General features: G+C 41.4%; 1 protein-coding gene across 2 annotated transcripts in view; it reads left to right on the forward strand.

Moving 5' to 3' along the window:
- The window catches only part of XDH (xanthine dehydrogenase), a 54,150-nt gene that overhangs the window by 10,336 nt on the left and 22,432 nt on the right, over positions 1 to 21,382 (forward strand). For both annotated transcript variants that reach the window (XM_074863883.1, XM_074863882.1), the window contains exons 4-20: positions 452 to 560; positions 1,647 to 1,773; positions 2,621 to 2,682; positions 4,910 to 4,978; positions 5,846 to 5,914; positions 6,353 to 6,439; positions 7,748 to 7,889; positions 8,692 to 8,784; positions 9,534 to 9,685; positions 10,625 to 10,718; positions 11,553 to 11,662; positions 15,392 to 15,576; positions 16,092 to 16,266; positions 16,716 to 16,805; positions 17,454 to 17,623; positions 20,156 to 20,279; positions 20,682 to 20,801. In XM_074863883.1, coding sequence (XP_074719984.1) covers positions 452 to 560; positions 1,647 to 1,773; positions 2,621 to 2,682; positions 4,910 to 4,978; positions 5,846 to 5,914; positions 6,353 to 6,439; positions 7,748 to 7,889; positions 8,692 to 8,784; positions 9,534 to 9,685; positions 10,625 to 10,718; positions 11,553 to 11,662; positions 15,392 to 15,576; positions 16,092 to 16,266; positions 16,716 to 16,805; positions 17,454 to 17,623; positions 20,156 to 20,279; positions 20,682 to 20,801 — 1,978 coding nt within the window. The remainder of the gene's footprint in view (positions 1 to 451; positions 561 to 1,646; positions 1,774 to 2,620; positions 2,683 to 4,909; positions 4,979 to 5,845; positions 5,915 to 6,352; positions 6,440 to 7,747; positions 7,890 to 8,691; positions 8,785 to 9,533; positions 9,686 to 10,624; positions 10,719 to 11,552; positions 11,663 to 15,391; positions 15,577 to 16,091; positions 16,267 to 16,715; positions 16,806 to 17,453; positions 17,624 to 20,155; positions 20,280 to 20,681; positions 20,802 to 21,382) is intronic.

Below are 21,382 nucleotides of genomic sequence, written 5' to 3' on the forward strand. Positions count from 1 at the left end.
ATTATTCTGTTGTACCTTCAGCCTGGATTTTTCCTCATGTACACTACCTAGAAACTGTTTCCTTGGTAAAAGACCAAGAGCTCCATGCTCTTAATGTAACTTTGCAAGTGGGCCAGGCCAGCTGTATAACATCTTGGTATTTGTAGTCTGACCCTGCAAATTACTTATGTGGGTTCTGTAGCTTAAGATGCAATGAGGATGTTTAAAGTTGTTATTTCTAGGTCAAATCCTATGGTGCATACTCAGTTTAAACTTCAAGTGAAGTTGATGAGAACTTTGGCTGAGTAGGTGCTGTAGGATTTGACTTGTAACTAATACCTGTATCACATCTATTTAAGTTCTCCTATTGTGTCCACTGTTACAGTTTCTGAGTGCTCTTCAGTCCTTCTGCTCCCTTTTTCCTTTGTTGAGCAGCACTGGCAAATGAAATGACCTTAATTTATTCTTTTAGCCACCATACTGCCAATGCTTGTCTCTTCCCTGTCTGTGCCCTCCATCATGTAGCTGTAACTACTGTTGAAGGCATAGGAAACACAAAATCCAGGCTGCACCCAGCCCAGGTAAGCTATTCATACTGGTACCTTTAAAACCCACTATTCATGTTTTCTTCTTATGTTAATTAATTATGTTCCAGGGTGTTGGGACCTCCATCATAATGTTGAAGGCAGGAGTTTGACTTTCCACATGAGTAGTCTTTACTTGCAGGAGTGACTAAGTGATGGAGTCAAATTCCCTGGTCTATGCTGCAGCTCTCTTATGCCCTAACAAGTTAACTGGTGCTATCCCGGCTGAATTGCTAATGCTTTTGTTCTAGGGCTACATGGTTGTATTTGGTCCACATCCTGGACCAAATCCCAGGAACTGGGAAGACTGGTGTTGTGGTGAAAGCCCATATAACGATTTGGAGCCAGGAAATCTGAGTTAGGTTTTGCCTCTCCTGTAGCCTTCCATGAATGACCTTGGTTTCTCATCCCACATAGTTAGGAACCTTCCCTGCAGCAGTACAGTAGGTTTGGGTCAGCAATGTTTCTGGAGTCCCTAAATATTCTTGGTGGGGAGGAGTGACAAGAATGTGAAGACTTGCTCTTCTTAGCAAGGTGTTATAATGCACTTTTTATGGAAGCAGACTTGCCTCAGCTTTGTCAGAGATACTGCTTCTTTAAGGGAAACTATGAATCATCTCTGTACAGTGGGTAAGACTTTGCCAATATCTATCTAGACAGTAAACAACAAAGTGAAAAATAAGTTAGACATGTATGAATGGATGGCAGCTAATCTGACCTTTGTTTGCTTGTCTTCTTTTCCTTACCTTCCCTGAAGATTCTAACAGCTAAGCTTTGAAGTTTAAACTCAGGTCTATACAGGTAGCCCCAACCTTGTTAGTACAGTAAATCTGAAGAACTCCTGATCTCATTGGAGGCTTCCAGTCACTTTCAGTTACATTGGGAGTTCAAAGGCTAGATGCAAACTAGAGTGTTCTCTTTTTTGAAGTCTGCTTCACAGATTAATTGACCATCTCATCAGAGAACATCTAATGATAGTCTTAGCTCTGGTGAGAATTTTTTTTTAATAGAGATGTTACAGAAACAAGCACAACAATGAACTCACCTTGATATTGTGAGCTGATGGTTGTTACTTTTTCTCAGGAGAGAATAGCAAAAAGTCATGGGTCCCAATGTGGCTTTTGCACTCCAGGCATTGTCATGTCCATGTATACGTTGCTTCGGAACAAACCTGAGCCCAAAATGGAGGACATAGAAGATGCTTTCCAAGGTAATACTCCTAGCTCTGCAGAGATGCAACCTGTTCTGCTTTCATTACATCTGCTTCACCAAATGTGATGGAGGTGCACCTTTGTTTAATGTATTTCATTAAAGATAGCCAATTGTTAGAAAGTTAAAAACTAGCTTTTTCAGTAGGAGACTGGCCTGATGCTATGAATTAAACAAAAAATGGCCTGTGGAAAATCTCACAGAAGTTCATTTCTGGCCCTGAAGCAGGGGCAAGTGACCTCAGTCTTGGATTAGGACCCCACTAAGCTTAACACAAAACAAAAGGTAGCCTGTCCCTGGGGAGCTTGTAAGAGCCTCCACATCTCCTTGTTTATTCATTGCTGTCACAAAAGCCTGCAGAGGTGATGGAGAATCTGGGCCAGCCAACCTCAAATAAAGGACCAAGGCAGCAATATACATGGTGGAGTTGGGCAGAATCCAGCCGTGTAAATCATCTGAGAGGCTGCTGTTATTGCTGAGGTTAGAGATGTTACCATGTTTCTGGCAGTGACCCGAGAGGAAATCAGATGCAGAAGAAAGCAACCTCTTTGTAATTCAGGAGACTGGATAGTTGGTATACTGATCAGACACACACAATTGAGGTAAATGAATACTGAATAAGCCATATTGATTTTTTTTTTTTCTAAATGAATTTCAAGTTAAAATTTCAATAAAAACGGATGGTAGGATTGTTGCAAGATTACTACTGAAATTTTCCTCCTCCCAGTTTTTCATTAGCTTTATCTAGATTGGACATGCTTTTGTGAGAAACAATAAAATGTTCTAAAAGAAGAGAAGCTCTCAGCCAAATGACACTAAAACTTTATCCTTTTGCTCTGATAATGCAGGGAACCTGTGTCGGTGTACAGGGTACAGACCCATTCTGGAAGGATACAGGACATTTGCTAAAGTAAGTGGCTTCAGATAATGTTAAAAAAAATCTGGAAGGCTGTTTTTCTCTCTGTTACTAAAACACACCATGAGCTGAAATAGGGAGGAAGGAAATATACATGCCACAACAACCTAGTTCCAACTGTTGACCCCTTGTATGCGCTTCATGCATTAGTAATGCAGGAAGACCAACTCCTTTACTCACTCCAGTTCTGGAAGTGGAGCACTTTAATAAAGATCTGCCTGATGGTACCTCTTTGGATCACAGGTAATCAGACTAATACTTTTCTGTAAGTCTCTGAAAAACTCAGCATCTCTGCATAATACAGCTTAAAGATGATCCCCGATGTGGAAAAAATGTAAAGGTATGGTGTATGAATAGGGACATACTGTGGTGGAATCTGATGAGAAAGTTGCTTTCTTGAAAGATCAGCTGCAGACCTGAAATAGCTCTGGAAAGAAGTTGAAGTCACTGCTGTATAGCTCTTTCCCAGAACTCATGTGCTGGTTTGGGTGAGGTATGAAGCTTTGCCATAAGTTTTCTCTAGTCCCTTTGTTCTTGAAAGGCTGCTGAAGGCTGTGAAGAAAAGTAGATCATTAGGTACTTCAGTGATGACTAGCCACTTACAATGCTACACTGGTATTAAATATCAAAAGTAAAGAATTTAGAATGCTGCCCATTAATTTCATTTTATTATCCAGAATTATGATCAACAAAAGAGAATACAAGCAGGAGTGAGATCCATTACAAATGGTTGCTAAACCCAGTCGATATAGTCTACTTGGATTTCCAACAGGCTTTCAACAGTGTCTCACCAAAGGCTTTTAAAGACAATAAGCAACCATGGGGTAAGAGGGAAGATTTCTGTATGGATGAAAAATTGGTTAAAAGGCAGGAAATGACAGGTAGGAGAAAATGGTGTATTTTTGCAAAGGAGGGAGGTCACTGGTGGAGTTCTGCTGGGACCTGTGGTGGGAGCAAGGCTGTCCAAGATATCCGTAAATGAGGTGGAAAGGAGAGTGAGCAGTGATGTGAGAAAGTAATTTAACTGATACCAAGTTAGTCTGGGTAGTGAAGATAGCCACAGACTTTGAGGAATTTCAGAAGGACTTTGTGAACCTGAGAGACTGGAGAACAGAATGGCATACAAAATTCAGGGAAAAAAAATGCAAAACAATTTACAGAATGAAAGGCAGTCCTCATTTCACATACAACATGATAGGCTGTGAGCAGACACAAGATCACCTTCCTGTTACCATACAGGAGGCGTGGTAGACAGTTCCATGGAAGCATCAGCTCAATGCTCACTAGCAGTCAAAACAACACTTCAAAAGGTAGAGAACAAACCAGAAAACACTGCCATGCATCATGGCTCTTCCTACACTTGAGTACTCTGTGCAGTTCTGTTCCCCTTGTCTCTAACAGGGTATAGCAGAATAGGGAATGATTCAGAGAAGTGGAATAAGGATCATGTCTGTGGTAATTTGGCCTCCATACAAGGAAGCACTAAGTAGGCTGGGACACTTCAGCCTGGAAAAAAGATACCAGGGAGGGGAACGGGCACTGCGTAGCCCATATAGTGGTTTGTGTTGACCTCTGATAGAGATCTACAAAATCATGACTAGCCAGTGGAATACGAACAGGTATCTGCTGTTTGCTGCCTCTTCCAATACAAGAGCAAGGTGTCAAAAAACTAAACTAGTAGGAGTCAGGTTGAAAACAAACAAAGGTGGATGGTCTGCCACATACCAGGTAGCTGACCTGCAGGACTCACCAAAGGGTGTTGTGAGAACAAAAAACTTACACAGGCTCCAGGGGAGACTGAGCAGGTACCTGGATGGAGAGCTACTGAGGGTTACTAAAGAGACAGAAACCACACTAGGCTAAGGTAGTCTCCTGGAGCTGAATGGTAGAGTACTAGATATTGTATTGTATGTGCTTGTCCCTTTTACTCTTTGAGTATCTCTTCACAGCTCCAGCTGGACCGGACATACTGGCTGAATGGTCAGAGTAGTTCTAAACCAGAACAAGAGGTCTGTCAGTAGATTAGACATGAGCTAGCCACCACTCGCAGGATACTGCCTTCCACTGGCAAGGCAAACATCTACTTGCTTAGCACCTTCCATTTCCCATTTCTGCTTTGGATATAATAAATGTGGGATTAATTTCTCTCAAAAGGAAACCAGGGTTACTTCCTTTCCTTGCAATCTGTACATTTTTCTCAGAACAGTTTTTGTCCCCACAGGACTTGAATTGCTGTGGCAGAGTAGCCAATGGCACTGGATGCTGTCGTAGTGAGAGGGAAAATAGCATGGTAAGCTGAATTTTAAAAGCCATAACATCAATTTGCAATATAGTATTAGAGTTTTGATGTATTAGTCACCTCTCTGGCTCTGCTGTGGTGCAGCTATTCAGAGCCATCTGAGCTGGTTTGAATGTCTGTCTCTTGGAAGACACTGTGACTGCGTATGAACTGGTTAGCATGACTAGCCATCGTGACGCAGGTTTTACAACAGTGAGCTACATATGTTCCTTCTGAATCTGTGAGATGTAACACTTCTGTGTAATAGCACGGTGGCGACTGTAAGCAGTGTGTTACCAACTTCTGGTGTATTGAAGTGATCCATCTTTCTCTGAAAACAGATCTAAAAACCAGTTAATTCTCCAGCATGATCTTTCCTAAACTTAGCAGTGCAATGGTGAATGAAGTAATTTAATCACTATTCCAATAAATTGTACAATTGGAACCTTTTGGAATATCTGAAGGGAGAAAGTTAATCACATTTTGTGCATCAGTTGAGGTGCAAACAATGGAGGGATGAAAACAAGGAATTAGGGCATAAGGTAGTGTGAGGATCAAATGAATTTAGGAAAAATAATATAATGAAATTCTGTGCCAGGAAATTCCAGTGAATTCCTGTGGATTCTTTGTTAAGAAGCATCCAGTGTTGAGTGGTATACTTCAGCGATTAAGACTAGATGACCTTCAAGGTCCTTTCCAACCTAGATGATTCTGTAAAGACTGCTTGGAGTACTTTTGTCAAACTAGTATATTAAGGAAAAACTTTACTGCAAATTTCTGCAATCCAGAGATTGATAAAAGGGGAGGAATATATCCTGTAAAAGTTGGAATGTTCTGAGTTTGTGTAGAATAGCTGAAGCATGCTTGTTTCTTCTTCAGAATGGGGGCTGCTGTGGAGGAAAAGCCAATGGTCCAGGCTGCTGCATGAATGGAAAAGAAGACAATGTGGTAAGGTGCCTCTCAACAGTTAGTTTCTTTTCTGTTTCTGATGTTTTGAAGTCTTAGGTCTGGCTTATTCTATGCCAAAGCCTGATGCTTTAATTTAGCTGTATTTATGCAAAGCAGTTTAGTTTATATTTTACGCTGGTCTTATCTCAGAAGAGGTACATTTGATGTAATTTAACATGCCAATGTGAAAGTGATGTCACTTTTGATTGGCAAAAATCTGTTAGAGTGTTCAGGGTTCAGGTTTCTGACCAGACATGCATTGTGATCAGAAAAATACAACTGAAGAACCTGGATTGAGTGGCATCTTTTCATTGTGTTTGCTGTTCTTTGCTCCATGAAATAGTGATAGGGATTCAACTGGCAAGAGGAATGAGTTAGAGTTGTATGTGGATAGCTTTCTCCTCTGCCACCCAGCCGTTTGCATTTTCTCTGTCATAGGCAATGATGTCCTCCAGCCTGTTCAATTCTTCCGAGTTCCAGCCACTGGACCCTACACAGGAGCCAATCTTCCCACCAGAATTAATGGTAAGTTCATTCAAAAAGAAATAGTATGTGGTTCGTTGGTTTTGTTGTTCTGCACAGGGTTTGAGTGTCTGCAGTGTCTCTGCCCCGAGGAAATGGCAATGCAAAAGATGGCTGTTGATGAAAGAAATGCATGGGCATGATCGCTTCCCTGTTTTATAAAAGGGAAGGCATTTAAGCCAGGGTGGTGTAAAAGATATGCAAGCCAAGTGCCTGTCCCAGCTGGCTGGCTTTCCTCTCTGTTTCTCGCCATACATGCCTGCTCTTGGGTTGCACTTCCTTTCTGGTCACTGCCTATCCAGGGGTGGAACAGTTGCTGACATCTAGATTTCAATTTACTAGGTCAGATGTGAACTTCTACACCAAATACAGCTGTATCTGAGCTAATCGCCCTGTGCTCCCTTTATAGTGTAGGAAGAGAAGTAGGACCTATGGGATATGTTTCAAATAGAGGACTTCCTAAAAGCACCAACTTCTCTCCATTCAGTGTAGCAGGAGTAGAGGTTGGCTGACTCACACTGACATCAAAAGTTAGGTGAGATTAGTTTCTCTCCATGTTTCATTCCTGTCTTTTTTTGGGGTAGTTTTCCCCTAAGCAAATGTGTCCCAGCCAGGAATCTAGCCCAGCACATGGCATGTTTACAGCTTCCTTCACATTTAACAAACAACTGAAATTCAATCGTTAGTTCTGCTGCTGCACCCAGCCTAAATGTGTCATGAGCTACAGTGTGAGTAAGTTCTCACAGACCATAGCATAATATATGTATTTAGCTTGAGATAGGTCCCCTCTGTTTCTTCTCTGAGGTGTTCTCCTGTGTAAGGGTTGGTCTGATGTTGGTGAGAGGCAGCCATGTTAGTCTGTTTTCTTTGGTCACTGAATGAAGGAATTAAAAAGGGAACCAGAATCTGGCCATACAGCTGGTAACTCAAATTCAGCAGTGCTTAAGACTGACATTTTTTCAGTGAGATGAGAAAGGAAAACCCATTACTTGTAAGATGGCTGAAGCCACAGGCATCTGCCAGAACTTTGATCAGATGGAGCTTTCTGGCAGAGGTCTTGCTGAGGAGGTGTGGCAGCAGGATGCACCTGGCAATATCAGGAAGAGAAAACACTTGTCAGCATGAAAAAGACTCCTGTCACTGCTAGCAGAAGGATGGGGAATGGCTAACTGCCAACAACAGTGTGGATATCACAGCCACCTGTCAGTAACTTGACTGAGATGGAGCCTGGCCTGGCACAGGCATGGGCAACATGTGAACAGGGATTCTTGGCTTGATGCAGGGTCTGAGTATCTGAATTCACTTTTGCAGACTCAGAGTAACAAACAGCAGAAACAGCTGTGTTTCAAAGGTGAGCGTGTGATGTGGATCCAGCCTACAACTCTTAAGGAATTGGTGGCTCTCAAATCCCAGTACCCCAATGCCAAGCTCGTTGTGGGAAACACGGAAGTGGGTAAGAAGAAGAGCTGATGCTCATTATGAGCCTTTGGAAAATTTACCATGAAGTATTTCTGAGAACAGTGCAAATGTAAACCTCCTTCATGCTATTGCTGTTAAATAGCTGTTTAATCTTCAGGTTGTACGTAGAACAAATTTTCTTCAAAGGTAGATTAATCACACAGTGAATGTTTTTTCCTGTTCTTTGCTGTGTTGGGGGGGAAAAAAAAAAACCTTATCTAGACCTCTGAGCTTTTGTGCTAGTTTTGTGGAATGTCGAGAAGAAGGGAGTGGCACAGCGTAAAATGTCCTCATAATCAAATGAACTCAGTTGTGAAACCTGCATTTTGAAAGATTTTTCAGTGAGTGAACTCTCAAGACTTAAAATCTTATGGTTTTTCCCCCAAATTATATACGTCTGCAAATATAAGTGCTGAGGAGGAGAGTTCAGACTTTAGTAATTCTTTTATCCTGAGCAATTGGTTCAGGAGACAATCCTCAAACTTTGTATGGTTCATTGTATTTGTTGTTCTTTCCTGAAGGATTATGTACAACAATAGCCAGGTTACACAAGTACTAAACAGTGTATTTAAGGTTATTGTAGGCATAGAAAAGAGTGTCTAAAACTCTCTTATGAGAATTTTGGTATTAGTAGAAAACAGCTTTTAGTTTGGTATCTCTGTGACCTTATATAATCTGTGTAACAGATGGTCAATGAACTGATTGTTTAACAGGCCTGCTGCCATTTCATCAGGAAACAGTTAACTTAGGTTTTCTGTCATCTGTGTGTAACTGAAGGAGTCTTACTTTTCCTTAAGGTATCGAGATGAGGTTAAAGAACTTGTTGTATCCAGTGATAATAGCACCAGCATGGATCTCTGAAATGAACGCTGTTCAGCACACTGAAACAGGTGAGCAGAAAAGAGGGAGAATGCCTGTGAAGTGAGTAGGGACTCCATGGAATAATATAGAGGATATGAAGGAAAAAACCCAGATTAAAAACTCTTTTCTGTATTCATTAATGTCTCTCCCATTAATGGAATCGAGTGATGTGTGAAAATAATTTGAGAATCAGAGGGCTTTCACTAGAAGGCATATTAGACTTTTTATCTGTTTGATGTATGGTGCTTTACGTGTATTAACTGGGTTAATAATGAGTTTCAATGGGCAATCTTTTTATCTGGAAAGATTTTAAAATTAGTAACCGGGGGAAAGATGCTGGATTTGACAGTCTAAGCGAAGTATTGCATTTATCTTCATGGTGGAAACAGGTTGACTTTACAAATAGTTAGACGTAATTAGGACAGTGTAGTGCATGTGGCCTAATGCCTGGTAGCATGTTTAAGGTGTGGGAATTGGAGAGGAGTTGGAGTTCACTTCTCAAAGGACAAACTAATACTTATGGGAGAGCAGTATCATTCATAATACACTGAGGCAAAAGGGCAGTGGGTTACTGTCATGTGAGAGGCAGTGCCACCATGAGCTGTGATTTAAAGGTGAGTATTGTTCTGAGGATGTGATGTTTACATACCAAGCATACAAAATAGTGTGACTGAATGTCTTCTCTAAACCCTGCAGTCTAAATCTAAGCTTTGTAGACACAGTTATAACCATCCTTCTGTTGGGAGAACAACAATTCTTTTAATTTGTCTGTTTACAGGGGTCACCTTTGGCGCTGCCTGTACCCTGAGCTCAGTAGAGGAGGTGCTGAGGAAAGTGGTGGCAGAGCTTCCTCCTTACAAAGCAGAGGTCTTCCAGGCTGTCCTTGAACAGCTGCGGTGGTTTGCAGGGCCACAGATCAGGAATGTTGCTGTAAGTGACTCAGGAGCATAAGGGCCTGGAACTGAAAGCTCAGTCTGAGGAGCTGGCCTGCCTCATCCAATGTGTGTGTGCCTTGTGCTTCTCACGTAAGAACATTTGCAAACCTAGGCAAAGAATCTCGTAGACATAAACCAGCCCCAGGAACTGACAGCAACATGGGTCTCAGCTGGTGCCTGTGCTACACTGATATCACAGATTTAGCAAGCAAGGGAAACATGGCAGTTGTCCAGGTCTTCCATTGCTGTTATCAGGATAAGTGGGGGAAACTGTAGTGAGATTTGACTAATTCAACAAATATGTATTTAGAGTGCTGGACAAACTTCAAAGAAGCAGGTGTGTATATTTTTGCTAGGGCAACTATGGTAGTCATAGTGTTAATGCATCAGGTCTGGCAAATTTTCCTGTAGTTTTAAAGGGAAAGAGTGGGTTCAGTGTGTTCAAACTCCATATACTAAAAGAAAAAAAATATCAAGCAAGCAGATGAACCAACTTACCAAACAAAAAATTTTGTTCCACAAGATACTGTGCCATACATTTGTATTGCGGCCAAAAAACTTGGGTTCCTGAATGTTACTGAAAAGATGCTCTATACTTTTATGGATCTTCCCTTAATTGCAGCTACAGTGAGTGAATTCTGGTGTTGTTGGGCATACGTGGTTTGAGCATAAGGTAGTTTTGATGCATTACTCAAAGACTGTTCCTAAAACCATTTTGGGCAAATGTTAGTGTTGATTGGGAGAGCACTTGATTTCATGGGTTTTACATTTTCCCACTTCATTAAAGGCCTAAAATTGCTGAATGAGCAAAAAGGTTTTATCAAAGCAAACTCAAGCAGAGCTAACCTCTAGTGCAGTGTGTATGATTACAAGATGCTATGCTGTATCTTCAGTTTTTTTTAATATTTATCTGATGCATATATTATCACTCTAGGCTCTTGGTGGGAACATAATGACAGCAAGCCCAATTTCTGACTTAAATCCTGTGTTAATGGCAAGTGGAAGCAAACTGACTCTGGTATCAAATCGTAAGTTACTTGCATTTCCTTGTGGCACTGAAGGGAGTGGGATAGTCAACAGTCCTCTGCCATGGATTGTTAGGTCAGGTCAGAACTTGAAAGTGGAAGTTAACATTATGTGAGATAGGCTTAGTCTGAACCTTCACAGGTTTTGCCCTTTTTGAGGCTGAAGTCCTAAGACTAAGCCTAAGACTGGCTTCCTAAATAATTTTGAACTTCTGTGCCAGAATGAATCTCTGGTACCGTGTATGTAGTTACAGACAGGTGTTTGTGAAGAGCTGGTTGAAGATGTCTATTCATGAAAAACATCGTCATGAAATTGTTTCTGTCGCTATCATACTTTGATCCTTCATGGATTTTCCAGATAAAGATTGAAACTTGTTTTTTTTTTTTTCTATGAAGAAAGCCAGATGTCTCAATTTCTATTTGTTCTTAGGAAGAATTTTTTTGAAATAGGATCCTTGAAGTAAGTGGACTGTCTGATTAGTGACTTTCTCTTGTACTGGTTTGTGTGCAGGTTAAGGAAAGGGGAAAGAGGGAATTACATTGGGATGTTGGAAACTGGATCACCTGGAGGCTCAACTTTAATTAGATAAAGAAGGAGGGAGGTGTCTTTGATCAGTTCCTGTGCAAATAAAACTTTGTATGTAGGCAGAAGCTCTCACAGATTCCATAAGGACCAAAGTAAATCTGAGAAAATCCTGATTTGGTGAAAGAGGGTGGAAAAATGAAAACTGATTCCGTATCAGGTGTGATTTGTGTAGGTTGAAGGCTCTTTCACACGTATTATTGCCATTCTTATCTGAGTTATTCATCTGCCATTGATCTCTCCTTGCTCTACAGAGGGCAAAAGAACTATCACAATGGATGAGAAATTTTTCACTGGATACAGAAAGACAATAGTTAAGCCTGAAGAAATACTTCTCTCTGTTGAAATACCCTACAGCAAGAAGGTAAGCTTGTAGGAAAAGAATTCTGTGGAGCTAAAATGCTGTTATTTGAGTGTTATTTTCAGTGTTAGGCACTTTTTTCCTTGGAGACTGACCTCCAAATGCTTATGTAGTCCCAAGTGAAGCAGGTGAAAATCTAGCAACATACTTTTTTTGACAAGCAAGGGGAGCTGGGCTTTATGATAAAATACAGTAAGCCCAAGAAGTTTTCTAGTGCAAGAAATATAAATTTCACTTTATTGTCTGGAGCTTTTTGAGTGCATTTGGTATGATGAAAAGTGACAGAGTGATGTTCCCAGAGGTCTAAATTCTGTTTGGAAAATAGTACAGCAAAAATGCTAGCAGTTCCTGAAGTAAAGTGAAGTTAAGGTTCCCAAGGTTCCTGCTTCATTTCTGTGAACTGAAATGGGAAAAAGTGTGTGCAAATAAGAGGGAAGTTCAGTTTCTGCATCCTTGCCTTGCAAGACTGAAACCACAAGGACTGATTATTGGGGCATTTTGACAACGTGGACTTGCAACTTCAAATGAGCCTGCAAAACTTCCTTCAAATAGAAAAATGAACACTTCTTTTCTGTAGCAGCATGAACCATAACTGATGGGTCTAAGAGGTAAAACTCTCTTTGTCTTCCTTTAGGGCTGAGAACATCAGACTGTAATTTTATGGCTTTTTAGGGCCTGAGGCTACAAGTTATAAGATGCAAGGATTCACAGTGTAGTGACACATTTTCTTTATAAATGGAAACACCGATTTACTTGAAATGCCATCATATTATGCGATAGAACAAATAAAGCCTTTGTCTATGCTCTCTAATATTTGTATCTAACTATTAAGGGAACACAGCTATTTTATTTATGGTGCCTTTCCATCTATTTCTGAGTGATTCTTCTTTGATCTTGTGATAATTGGAGGAAGCATTGTTTTTTGCCAAAATGAGAAACATGCTCGAGGTAGTCAGTGGAAAACACCATATTCCTTCATCCATATGACAGTCATATGGCAATTTGACAAAACAAACAAATGTTTACCAGCAGGGCAGTGGCTTTATCCCTAGGTTATATGCAGTTCATTGATCTGAAAAACTAAAACAACTTTTGAACTCTACTTCATGGTTTCTTGGCTGATCTTTGCTCACAAACATCAAGTCAGGGAGACTAAAGTTCTTCTGGGGATGCCTGAAGGTGCTGGCATGTGGCAGGCAAAGTCTTCTGGAACTGTGAATTCTTCACAACTGGAAGCAGGGCTGTGTCAGCACACAGCTAGATCAAATTTTTCAGTGTATGTTTGTTTAAAACTAATGTTACCTCTTGAATTGATGTGACTTGTTACACCAAGGGCAAGACTGGTCAAACAACAGAAAGAATTAGACTAACGAAATTTAACAGTTTACACAATTCATTATTACTGTAGGGGGATTGAACTCAGAGTAGGCTTTATCACAGAGGCTGTTGAGGGAGAGGAGGTAACACCTTTTTCTCCTGCTAGTTTGGTGTCAGATACTTAAGATATTCAGAGAATAAAGACTTTTGAGTCTTTACTTGTAAGGGGATTGTAGCTGAGCAAAAACAGTATTTAGAAAAAGAAACAACTCACTGGATTAAAGATAAAATATAAACAGATTCCAGAAAAGAAAACTGCTTAGCTTTTTGTATATACCAAGGCATTCCTAGAACAGGACAGATCCTGTATTTAACAACCCTATTTCTCTTCTGGACTATAAAAACATTCCTTGTGTTCCAGGTAATGTTCACAAATGTTACGCACCACTTGTGTTATTACTTAGTGACCAGCAGTTTTTCATGTCCTTTCCCTTGCATACATCTTTCTCTATCACATTTGTCCCTGTTACTTAATATTTATGATAACAGTATTCTATGTCACATAGACATTTACTGGCTTTCAAACAGAAAAAGCCTGACTACGCAATGCCTATATATTTCTACCTTTGGAAAACAATCTTAACCTGCTGTTTGCTCAGTATTGCCACCATAAGCTCATAGTATCACCATTTTTGCCCTGCTGAAGAGACAGAAAGTGGTCATGAAGTCTTACTTCATCCTTTAAATTCATATCTTTCATCCATTACTGATCTCTATATTCCATGGTGGCAGACTGAAAAAACTGACATGGAAACAAAGTTCTTGCAATTGTGAATACTGCCTGTGAGACTTTTAGAGCCTGTGGATTTCTTAATGTGCTCCTACCTGGTGTTGCATCTTGTCCAGAAGGGGAGAGGGAAGACTAATCTCAGTCCTGAATATGCAGCCCTTAACAGTAAGGGTTTCTTGGTTTTCCTGTGAGAATAGCAAACACCTAGAGACATCCACTGTGATAGTTTAGAGGGGACATGCTCTGTTATTTTACCAAGAGGTAGGGCAGATATAGGCAGCTGATGTGATGGTTACCTTACCTACACTCCTAGTGAGGAAAAATAGTGAGTGCCTTTTGTCCCACAGGTGTCTGTACCAAGAAAACTAAGGTGTCTTGTGAGGAGTGAAGGCAAATATTGCCCTCTTGTTGCAATCATGTTATAGGAAAGCTTCTCTGAAGTGTGCAATAAGAGAAGAGGCTGCTTTTTCTCCTCTTTGAAAGCTAATTCGTTTAACAAGCAGAGTGGCAGATGTCCTCATCTGACATTCCTCTGCTATTATCTGCTTGCTGCCTACTAATTACTTGAATTCAGGAAATGAAACACACCCTTCAGTTATATCTCCAGTAACAAGTTCTCCATGCACAAAAGAGGCCTCTTGTGAAACTGTTCTCATTGCCAACAATAGAGGAATTGTTCTTTACAATAATGAAAGATTGCTGTCCACTTCTGATTAGAAATAATTAATGATACAGACTGCTGTGTTGCGCAGTGTCACTTGGCTAAGCTATTAGAGAAGAAACTTGGCAGAAAACTCTCCAGAAGGGCCATACAAAGACATCGGATCTGATTCCTCTCCTAGGCTGCAGGATGCCTGAACAGCAATTTATCATGATCTGCAGGACAGACAAGGGGATAAACTGACTGTACTGTGACTCCAAGGTGACACCATCACTTGGTGTATACTGGTAGAGTGTTAATCTCACATTTACTGCCACTCTTCATAGGAGGGCTGCTGAGTTTTGTGAGTCCTAGTTAATGGTGCATTTAAAAGAATTTCCTTGCTCTGTGGAGACCAGCAGAGTATTCAGGATAGTTACTGAGAATTGTATTTGCAGTAACAGATTGAATTTGTCTTGAATTAATTAGTCTGGTCTATTCTAGAACAGAGACATTTGTGATTATTGATTTCAGTTCTTGCAGAGTTCAAAGACTTCTGAAGGGAAGGGGTTTAGGATATGAGTTTTACTGATTAGGCTTCCCTCTTAGCAGCCTGGGAGACAGAAGAAGTTGCTGAGGAACTGTAAGATTGTTTATGTGCAAAAAAATCTGTCCTGGTTCTTCCTCTCAACATACAGAAAAAATGTGACAGGTAGAAGCAGATCTCTGTCAAAACTCATTTCCCACACAGTCCTAGGTTGGCTAATAACCACTGATCTAATACATTAGAATTAATCATTGAATGATATGAAAATATACAGCACTGCCTGAACAAGCATGTCCTGCTTGGCCCTGCAAGATGAACCAACCAGATACAGTTCCCTGGAATAGCTTATCCATGTACAGATAGGTTAACAGATTGTCCATATTTATACTGCAAAGCACGCCAAGGTACAAGATAAAGAAATATTTTCCTGTCTTATAGGGTGAATACTTCTCAGCTTTCAAGCAGGCTTCCCGTCGGGAGGATGACATTGCTATTGTGACCTGTGGGATGAGAGTCCTGTTCCAAGACGGCACTAACCGAGTGGAGGAGATAAAACTAAGCTATGGAGGAATGGCTCCTACCACTGTCCTGGCACTAAAAACTTGCAAGGAGCTCACTGGCAGGTAGAAAATTTTCTGTGATAGAAAGGCAGTCTAATGGAACTGTGCTGATCTTTACAGGAGCAGTTCAAGTACCCTAAATCCTCTCTCATAGTACACAGAAAGAGAAATGGGAAGAAGTGTAGCTACACTTCCATAGCAGTCTGTGTTTTGTGTGATGCCTTGCTTCCTCCAGTACTCCTTACCCTCAAAGATTCATGTCAGTCTCTTTCAGAGAGCCATTTCCGTGCTAAATTCACTCATCTGTTGAAGTGGGCAGAAGCTGGATGTGGGCAGATTTTCTTTAAAACTGGACTGGGAAACCTGTGCTCTTATTCAATTCAATAGCTTCACCACATCTTTAGAGAAGATGACATGAGCCCAAGATGAGATCAAAGCTGGCACATATATTATAAACAGAGATAGAAGAGGTGGCTGTTGCTTGAGAGCTTGTGAGGCTGCCATGACCAAAGAGTTAGTCTGCCCTGGTAATATTTAGGGCTGAACAAGGACTCTGTATCACCTTTGTTTCCTTGCAGAGACTGGAATGAGAAGCTGCTGCAGGATGCCTGCCGCTTACTGGCGGGTGAGATGGATCTGTCTCCTTCTGCGCCTGGTGGGATGGTGGATTTCCGACGCACACTGACGCTCAGCTTCTTCTTCAAGTTCTACCTGACAGTCCTTCAGAAACTGAGCAAGAACCACAATGGCACTGTGAGTGCTGCTAGGGAAGGCAGATTTGGGGAAGGAGGACCTGTATGTGCTGTCTTGGTGGGGAGGGTTCAGATTCAAGCAGAGTCATACCTGATAACGAAATCCATGTTGCAATAGCTGTTAGAGCTACTCTACGCCTCACCTGCATGGCAGTGACTCGTGTATCCTCCCACCTGCTTCCTTGTGACATCCCCACCTTGCTGTGGAAGAATGTTGATCTGTGGGTTCACAGGATGATTCCTGGATTTCTCCTCTTTGTTGCATTACACCTGCTCTCTTGGGTCTGTGGCTATTCTTTGCACAGAGCCCGAGCCCTGTTTGCCTTTCACCCAGTACAAGATGAATTATTTTTACTGGAGGATGCAGAATGGAGAATATCCTGGGCTACTGGGGAACTTGAGAAAGGGACTGGCAGGGAAGATGATTGTTCTTTAATATGTCTCTGGCAGAACAATCTGTGTGAGCCTGTCCCCTCGAACTACGTCAGTGCTACAGAGCTGTTTCACAAAGATCCCATTGCAAATGCCCAGCTCTTCCAAGTAAGTAGTACCTGCATGATGTAGACCCGGTCTTTTCTGTTGCTCAAACTTATCTTCTTGTCTCCCTGAGTATGAGCAATACATGAACTTATATAATGCCATTCCTGAGCCTTGTATTTGGGTCTCAGTCCCCTACTTGCTTTAGGATACAGTGTTCTCTCCTGTCATTGCCCAAGACTGTTCCTGATGTGTACAGCTTCATAAAAATTGCGGTGGGTAGCACTGTTCTCCTGCAGCCAGCTCCATATCCAAACTGAAATTGCCCTTCTGCTTTCCCCACTTACAGCCTGACTTTCTTTGCATCTCTCAGGCTTCAGATTCAGGGTATATCTTCTTCCTTATTTCTCCATTAATGACCTGTTCTCTTCAGCTTTGAGAGTAGAAGCTAGCTTCAGAACTTTTATGCAAGCTGTCACATCAAACCTTTCTCTTCTGCAGCAGTTTCAAAAACCAAATCCTTTTCACTTTGTTCTCTACAGCCCCTTCTGTGTAGCCAATCCATCTTGTTTACTTTCCTTTCCTACAGGCCTGAGCCCCCATCTCATTCCCCATCTCACTGGAATGTCTCATGGTGCCTTTTGCTCTCCCATCAATGCTTCTGTCCCCCTCAATCTAAGCAGTAGCAGTCAGTCATGTGTTTTACTCCAGGAAGTGCCCAGGGGGCAGGCAGTTGAAGATACGGTGGGCCGGCCCTTGATGCACGTTTCAGCAGCCAAACAAGCATGTGGAGAAGCTGTTTACTGCGATGACATCCCTCACTATGAGAATGAGCTGTATCTAACGCTGGTGACCAGCACCAAAGCCCACGCTAAGATTCTGTAAGTGTTGCTTCTGAGCTTCAGATGTTGGGAGTATCTGGTGCCTGGTGGCTTAGAAAACATTGACATCTCAAGTTGTAGGTGTGGGAAAGATTTTTGCATTCATGGGAATGCCAGTTCATTGCACATTGTTACATGGAGGTGAGTTGTATGTGTTACAGCTGCCTTGCAGGTCTGTGTCAGTGAGAATATGAGGGAATTGACACCAAACTTGGAGCTTTGCTGAAGCACAAAGCCCTCAGCCCTAGATAACCTTCTTGCATGTCCTATCTCTTATACTCAAGCATGCAGGATTAAAAAGGAGCAGGGTAGAAGAGCACCATAATGTCTGAGGAGATGTGATTTTAATTACTAACCAGAGCATGCAGGTTGAACATGCTATTTCCTATCTGCCTAAAAATTTAGGTTGTAACATGGAGTTCTGCCACAGCACTTCTGCTGGTGAGTCAGCTGTGTGTACTGTCTTCTGGTTTTTGCCTTGCATGGTGTTTGCTTGCACTGGCTGTGGTCAAGCCCTCTCCATAACGGTCCTATGTGAGTTAGCTTCAGCTATTAGATGTAGACTTGTTTGTGCTTGGCTGTAGCAAGGTGGATAGGTTAGTATTTGGACGTGCAGCTGTCTCTGAAAACATCTTGTCCATGCAGGACATGACATGCGTAATTTATAACAGTAGTGACTAACCAAATTTAAAACACCTATCCTGGCAGGTAATGCCATCTACATTCTCATATGAGTTTTAATTGCAGGACTGACTGCCCCCCACAATTCCTAATTGTGCTTACATTGTGGTGGCTCTCCAGGCTCTTGTCTGCCCTCAACCGCTTTGATGTGGGACACTGTGTTACATTGCCTCGTGCCACCCTCAGTAGCCTTGGGATGTGCTGTTAATTCCTTAGGCAATACTTCCTGTCTGTTCAGGCTTCCTGTCCAGAGGTTTCCCACAGTGGTCTAACATGGGACAGGCACCATGGTGGTCATGGATGCACAGATGTAGTAGTTGACTCCCAAGTTATGAAAAATTGCTCTGTCATCACAGTTAAATCTTAGGTGTTATGATGTGGTCATTGATGAGTGCTGCAAACACGTAAGTGTTGTTACTACTGCCAGTGCAGATGGGGTAATAGCGAAAGCGTCAGATCTATGCCTGTGACCACAACATGCAGTATTTTCTAGAGGCTGCTGTACACATTCTCTTGCATTTGTGTTGCACACTCACATTTCAAGCTGTGAGCTTGTGCTGTCCTGTAGAGGAAGTAGTAGAATATTTCATCAGGCGACAGAAGGATCTCAGCCTATGATTTTGTTGATCAAAGTATTGCCTTTGAAAACATCCACTTCATCCGAGTCAGATTTTTACCACCAATTGCAAATTAGAAATAATCTGCCTCTGTATCTCCAACTAAGGGAAACTGTCAGGGGATTGTTTCTGAAGCATTACTGCAGAAACACAGGAAAGTGAACTTTCCAAAGAAAAATAGCATTGTCTTCAGTTCCTGCTGTCTAAGAGTTCATGTGGGAAAGTTCATTCATACATTTAATGTCTTTTTAAAGAAGTCTGTACTTCACTGGGATGCATAAACAGCTACTTTCAGGCACAGTTTTTGTCAGAGTTTCAGGAATCTAAGCAAGCATGCTGAAAAAAATTGCGGCAATTTACAGAAGACAATAAATCATTCAGCAGAAACAAAGCCACATCTTTTCTGTTTGCAACGGTTCCCTTCTAAAGCAAGCCAATTACATAGCCAAAATACTGCAAATGGAGCTTGAAAGTCTTTTGTAATACATCTTTTTATTAAGTGCTCCACACAAAAATTAAATTATATTGCACTTCTTTAGTTATTTTCTGTCCTGTTTGCCACTTAGTTCTAAATCTGTGTATGATTCTAGCAGACAAGCATTTTGGTTAGATATCCCTTTTGCTGATTACCAAAGAAAGCCTCTCATGAATCTTTTTGTCTTTTGGAGCATCACTGCTTTTGCATCCTTTTAAATACCCTGCAGCTTCCTTGTGATTGATACTCAACAACTTCTCCCTGACTCACAGACACATTTCTCCTGAGAAGTGAACCCACAGTAGATGATATGTATCTGCAGTAAATTTCGTGTTTATCAACAGACAGGGAGCAATTTTGCCTTCCCAGAATCATGGCAGCTAAGGTGACAGTGGAGCCATGCCATTGCTAACACCAATCTGGTTTTGGTAAAGGGTGTCAAGGAATCTTTAGTACACGTGGCAATTGGATCAAGTTCGAATGTCTTAGGGAAAAGATGTGATGTGGTATAGTCCAAAGAGGCAGAATGATGATCAGACTCTGTCAGGATTCAGATTATCACCTGGATCCCAAATGATTTTAGTCTAATATGTTGCACTTTCTGCTTTGGTGTCACATGATCATCATGTGACAAAATCCTTCTCTTTTGCATACCCAGACTTAAGGGAATCAGGTCTGAAAATATATTGGTATCTCATAAGTGCTGGCAAAAAGGAAAATGAGAAATAATAATGCTGCCTCTCTCCTTTCTTTCTTCAGTTCTGTAGATGCATCTGAAGCCCAAAGTGTTCCTGGGTTTGTGTGTTTTGTCTCTGCCAAGGATGTTCCTGGCAGTAACATCACGGGCATCGCTAATGATGAGACTGTCTTTGCTGAGGATGTGGTATGTGGTTAAAAATAGCCTTTTTCAATCACACTGCTCGGGAGATAAGGTTTCTCATATTTTCCAGTGAAGTCCTCTACCTTACACTGAGATAAATCCTAACTGCACTGGAGTAGTAGAAATCCTGGTGCCAAATTCAATAAGGCCTGAGTCCCTTTCCCCGTGCCCCTCTCCTCTGTGTTATCTACACTATTATCCTCTAAGCTGCAGGCCACTGGGACAAGCCTAGGCACTCAGTCACTGTCCAGAGTTGTGATCTTTTTCCCTTGTCTAGTCCTAAATAGACCAGTCTGAACGGGTGAAAAACTGCACAAAAAGAATAGATGAAGGGAATAATTATGAGCTTCTCAGTTGCTGCATATATACACACCAAATGATGATGGGTCCTGATCTTGCCTGTAGGTCACTTGTGTTGGTCATATCATCGGTGCAGTTCTTGCAGATACCCAAGAACATTCCAGAAGAGCAGCTAAAGTGGTGAAGATTAAGTATGAAGAACTCAAACCTATTGTCACAATTCAGGTAAGATGGCTCAGATCTGCTTCTGCAGGTAGCTTGGGACTCCCTGATGTCTAGTTAACTTCTGTTCCAACACATGTAGTTATTTAGCCACATGATTTGTTAGTCTTTCTGGGTGCAGCAGGATATGGATAAAAGGAATAATGTGTATACTTAAATATAAAGGGGACACACCTTTGATGTGATACTGATTGGGAGTACAATAACTTGTTCTGTGCTGTTTACAGCTAAACCAAACCTAACTCTGATAGATATATTGTACTCAGCACAAATTTGTTTAAATTAACAAGGTTACTGTCAGTACATTCTTACCCACAGGTCCTTGCTTTCAATATTCTCTGGTATGACCCTGCTGGCTTCATCTGTATTCGTTCATTCTTCATTCTCTGATTTATAACACTCAGTAATAGGGTGTGGAAACGTCTCTTCTTCTAGCTCTGTCACTGCACTGCTTCTCTGAGATTTCTGCAGACCACTTGCCTAGTTTCTAAGCTGATGAATTTAATTTTCAGGAGTTCACTCTCCTGAAAATTGTGAACATTTTCACTGACTGTATAGACACAGACCTTAAGTGGCTTTTCACA

Source organism: Strix uralensis, chromosome 3 (assembly GCF_047716275.1).
Source record: "Strix uralensis isolate ZFMK-TIS-50842 chromosome 3, bStrUra1, whole genome shotgun sequence".
In the NCBI taxonomy this organism is placed as follows: domain Eukaryota; kingdom Metazoa; phylum Chordata; class Aves; order Strigiformes; family Strigidae; genus Strix; species Strix uralensis.